General features: G+C 39.0%; 1 protein-coding gene across 2 annotated transcripts in view; it reads right to left on the bottom strand.

Moving 5' to 3' along the window:
• Positions 1-1,230: 1,230 nt before the first annotated feature.
• scamp2 (secretory carrier membrane protein 2) overlaps positions 1,231-5,333 on the bottom strand; it is a 33,885-nt gene continuing 29,782 nt past the window's right edge. For both annotated transcript variants that reach the window (XM_038301325.1, XM_038301326.1), the window contains exons 8-9: positions 3,423-3,540; positions 1,231-2,501 (exon numbers count right to left, since the gene is read on the bottom strand). In XM_038301325.1, the coding sequence (XP_038157253.1) occupies positions 2,352-2,501; positions 3,423-3,540 (268 nt within the window). In that variant the 3' untranslated portion in view covers positions 1,231-2,351. The remainder of the gene's footprint in view (positions 2,502-3,422; positions 3,541-5,333) is intronic.

The following is a 5,333-nucleotide window of genomic DNA, read 5'->3' as shown; positions in this document are numbered from 1 at the left end:
TTAAAAATGAACAGAGACCTCTCTCTTTCTTTATTGATATGAACATAAATATATATTATATATTGTGTGTAAACACTCTTGAATGGCAGGACTAACAGCTCCATCAGCAGTCTGTCCTCAGGCTCTCATGATTCAATACAACCCCTCCTTCCTGCTGAGCTATCGGTGCTTTCTGAGTGATGCTGGCGTCTGACCGGATCAAACAGGCTGCAGTGACGGACAGACAGAGAGCTGAACTGGCAGCCTAGGTTACGGTGCTGATCCTCCACAGACTGCCTGGGTCACAGCAGACACAGAGGTCTTAAAGCTCTGACGATGAAGGGAAGCAGTCAAAGTGGAGCGAACAGCCCAGAACCAGCAGAAACATGGCAGCTAGGCACAGTGCACCCAGAAGGGATGGACTGCACCGAACTGTTCCCATATCATTTCTATCATTCATATGAAATTATTGTCTTTCCTTCTATCATAACTTCTTTTTATGTCTGAGTCCTTCAGGTGACTCTAGTTCAAATCCAGACAGGCGGCCATGGAGGGGTTTTTCTCTGGCCGCTCCATCATACAGGCCATATTGATGGTTATCCTTCTGTCACCGCTATGGTCACCTCTGACAGTGAACATAGCGTTCTCACAGCTCAGTTTAGACGACCAACCAAGTAAGATGTAGAAAAACTTCACATCCTCTTTATTTTTTCCACCAGAACTGCTGTTCTTCACTCCATCGATCTTCCCATTGTTTCAACTTAAAAACCTCATAGCCACAGCATGATACTGCCTCCACCATGCCAGTTTATTTGCAAAACAAAAAAAATCTAAATCATTCACATTTGATGGGAGGAAATCCTCACCGTGTTTCATTGTGACAAACAGGTCCTCTGAAGATAATCCTCTCCAGGCCATTCCTTTGTTGATAAATACACCCACCTGAGCAGCGAGTAACTGCAGCTCCTCCAGACTCCTGATGTCTTGTTACTGTTTTTCTCCAGATGAATGAGCTGATGCAGCCAAGTTTGCCTCTAAGCCAAATAAAAATGCTTTGAATAATATCAGCTGAAACAAAACTCACATTATCTCTGATTGCCAGCTGTGTTCCATGGTTTTGGAGTTTTTACTAGTCTAACACATCAAATATAAATAAAACAAATGGAGTTTATGGTTAACATGTGACTGAATCAGACAAAGAGGTATGAGCAGGTTTCCAATGCATCCATAAAACAAGGATTAAGCACCAAGTGAGAGCAAAGCACTTTATTAGATACGGCATTCATTGCATTCAAACACATTGTTGTCTTTTTCCCGGAACAATCCATCCAGGTCAAACAAAATAAATCAAATCTTCTCCACTTAATTGGTGCAAAGACCTTAGAAATCATCTATGTCTATAATCTGAAAAAAAAAAAGAAAATACTTACAAATGTTACATCTCGAATGTTAAATAACACACATGCCTTTTAATGTAGGAAATGTACTATTAGAAATGTCCAGCCGTGTGGGAATAATTTACACATCTGTGACCCACAATGTCAATTTTAGAAAAGCAGAAAGAGATAAAAAGCCATTAATAAAAGAGGCTTATAAAGAACCGTGGCTTTTATATGTCCTTGAAATCCAACATTTTAATTCCCAGGAGAACAGTCGGACAGAAATCAAAGGGATACATCTGTTAAATGGACCAAATGAGCTTCTGTCACCGGAAAATATTCTACAGGTTTTTATTTTCCACGCGAAGGCATTTAAAAAAAAGCATTGAAATGATGCAGTAAAAATGAAATGAGAAAAATGACTTCTAAGGTTAGAATAAAATGACTCTGAAACTATGAGGACGTGTTCAATGCGTGCGATGTGGACAGGCAGTGCCTTCCTCTGCAGAGGACGTCCACAGAGCATCATTAAGGAACATCTCAGGTCGGATTTGAAATCAAACTGAACATGAATGTCCAGGCCACACGGACTAAATGCTGATTTTTACTAAACCGGAAAAGAAAAACACAGAATGAAATGTTTCTGAGGTACAGAACACGAACGAATCATTGACAAACACTTCATCTGATTCATAATGAGGCTCCACCTGCAGAGCAGAGGAACAATCATGGAGGGGTCCGGTCACAGACAAACACAAAGCAGAGGCATTCTGAGACAGACATCATTCATCTTCATTTCCATCCTTGATGTGCCTCTTTTCCCTCAGTTTCTATTTTTGTTTTCTTTTTTTTTTTTTTATACAGTACTGGATGTTGCTGGTGATCTGGAGGCACCCGAAGGTGAAGCCCTCCCCCACCAGCTGTGATGGGAAGGAGGGAGGGGTGGGTGATCAACACGCTATGCTTCCGAGCTGATTTTAGCTCGCTCTGCTTCTAGTTGTTTCCCTGGAACGTTCCCTGGGCTGCAGCTGAAACCGCTCCAGAAGCTGCCGTCTGGAAGCCCCGGCTGGTGACCACGCCCTGGGAGAACTCCTGCTGGGCTTTCTGGAAACTGGCCCCGGTGCGGCGGTACAAGCCGTGGACCTGAGGGGGGGGGGACGTGGAGAAAAAGAACAAGTTTACTAGAGGGATATAGTGATAAGGGCATCTGGAAGCCAAACTGTATCCATTCTGTCTCACAGAATACTGACACCTACAGGACATTTAAAGACACAACAGGCAGCTGATTGACAGACTAAACTGAATTGATTTGATGACCTATTACAATGATACCATTTAAATGATTGTAGGTTATATTGTATAATTTATATCTATGTTTAAACTGAAAATATCTTTTATATTTTTAAATGCAGCCAATAAATGTAAACATATATCATAACGTGAACATTTAGGGGGAAATGTGAATGAGGATGCTTGTGGACTAGGATTTTAAATCATATTTACATCAGCAGAATCATCACTGGAAGCTAATATATTTATGAATGTCTGAAATTTCCTGATTACAGAAGCGGACTCTAAGGAGATGAGCCGGTCTGCTCATGCACACCGAGCCCTACTGATAAACTCGTACCAGTTTACCACGGTTCGGTTGTGACTGGTACAGTCCGGTGCAGATGCCCTATCTCGCTTACTGTGCTTGGACCGAACTCAGCACGGTTTCAAAAGGGTAGAGTAAAAGGCGCTAATGTGTGAGGTTTAAACTGGGCGTTCCTTCACAATGCTGAGTAATGGGGTTTATGTGCAGCTGATGTGATACCAGGGTTCTGCACCACAGCCTGTTTATTTTTTATAGATAGTTTTTTTTTTTCTTTTTAAGTTTGTGCAAATTGAAAGTGAAATCTCAACATGTCAAAAACGTTAGGACATCCTGTGTCAGCTTTGGTTTCTCATTTCAGCTCCCATTAAAGGCTGTGATTAAACCATAAAATGAAATGAAACGATCCAAAAGAAAACAGCAAACAAACTTCTCACTTCATGATCACAAGGTGAATATTGAGCTCTTACCATCTTCAGCAGGACGACCGACATCACGGCACAAACGGTGAAGAGGCAGGCCACCACCATCATGATGGCTCCCACCGCTGGTTTGTCGTGGATAACAGAGAAGGCCGAGATCCAACCACTGCAGCAAACAGACAGACAGACACGGCGGTTTGAAATCTAAAACATCCACAGCTCAACATTCAGGCTGAAAGCAGCCAGATTACATTTAAAGATAAGAAAAGACTAAAAAAAGCGAAAAAGTTGCTGATGTTTATTTAAAAAAAGTATTAAACTATTTTTATGGGGGGGATTTTTTTCGTTATCTTTGCAAGCAAAGATCCTGTTTTAAAAATGGAAATAAAAAATAAAAAATGCAACCCAGAAGTGAAACTGCGTTCACAGAGCAGCTCTGAATGCTCAATTCTGATTTTTTTTGTCAGCTAAGATTTTTGTCCCTAAAGGGACCTTCATGCAGAAGAAGATCAATAACAAGATGTGTCAGAAGTCAGTGTCTATGGATGGATTTAAAGCTGTCCAGCAGTGGAAGTAGCTGGATGATACAGCAGAGGATGCAGAAAACGAGTCAGAGAAGCTAAACTATTCATTCCAGGTCGCAAATGGGCAAAAAAAAAAAAAAAAAAAATGGATTTGGGTCACTTTAAGCTGCAGTCTGAGAGCAGCCTATGACTTACACTGTTCACACAGTCAGGAAAGAATATCACCTGAGTCACTTCAAGGCAAAAAAGTTTTTTTTTTTTTGCCTTTTAAGGTCACTATCTTCTTTTCACATTATTTTATTTTTCAAATCATTTTATTATTTCATATTTTATTTTTTGAAATGTCTTTTCAGATTTTATTTTTCAAATGTTTTTTTTTTTATCTCTCAGATTAAGTTTTAGGAACTTGATTAATTTCCAATTGCATTTTCCAGATCACATTCCCTTTACTTGTGGGGGCGGGCTTTCCTCTGGAGTGAGGAGTAAAGACGCATTTCTATTGGTCTGCTGGATGTTACCAACATTTTTATTGTTCAAGAGTGAGCGTCTGGATTGGGCTGGTAATTAGAAAGTGATATAAAATCCAACTTAAAAAGAACGCAGTTTGTAAAGCTCAATCTAAAACACAAAAACAAAGAAAAAAAAAATGATAAAATTAGTTAACAATAAAAAAATCTAAAATAAATTTCTTAAAAAAATAACTAGAAAGAATAAAATCTGAGAAAACAGCATAGTGACTCTAAAAATGTTTTTGACACAGGTTTTTAAATGTTTCATTTCTGGATTGCATCGTTCTAAAATAATGGAACAAAATTCACATGTCAGCTTTTTAAACACAAAGAAAATCAGGTTAAAATAAGATTCAGTTTTTAAAGAAGAACCTTATAGATATATCTCTGAATACTTAAATTGTTTAGACACAAACATCAGACAAACACAACAAAATCTATGAGAAAAAAATCCAACAGTGGGAAGTTAGATGGTCACATTTGAAGGAAGGGAGGATGTAAGGAAGCAGAAGCAGGGATTTAGGAAAACCAGAGTTATTCCTCCATTATTTCACCCTAAAGGCATTCATCTGAATGCACGTCCAATTAAAAAATCAAAGTAAACGTCCAAAAAAAGAAGAAAAGACAAAGAAAGAGGAGTAGGCAGGAAGCAGCAGGAACTTACAGGTTAACCAGCAGACATAGAGACCCAAGAAAGAAAAGACTCTGTCAGAAAACATGGAAGAACAAAGATGGGAGAAAAAGACAATAAGAGGAGCAAATGACGAATCAAACACTATTTCATTTAGCAGCTTTGATTTCTATAAAAACATGACAGATTATATCTGCATTTATTAAGAATCAATGGCCAAATTTACCGCTGCCGTCTTCTAAACAGCTGGAAAATGTTCTTGAATATCAAACAAAACAAAGAGGATCATCCATTT

The sequence above is a fragment of the Cyprinodon tularosa genome, unplaced genomic scaffold (assembly GCF_016077235.1).
Source record: "Cyprinodon tularosa strain WSP-4 unplaced genomic scaffold, ASM1607723v1 ctg465, whole genome shotgun sequence".
In the NCBI taxonomy this organism is placed as follows: domain Eukaryota; kingdom Metazoa; phylum Chordata; class Actinopteri; order Cyprinodontiformes; family Cyprinodontidae; genus Cyprinodon; species Cyprinodon tularosa.
This window is presented reverse-complemented; position numbering and strand designations above follow the sequence as displayed.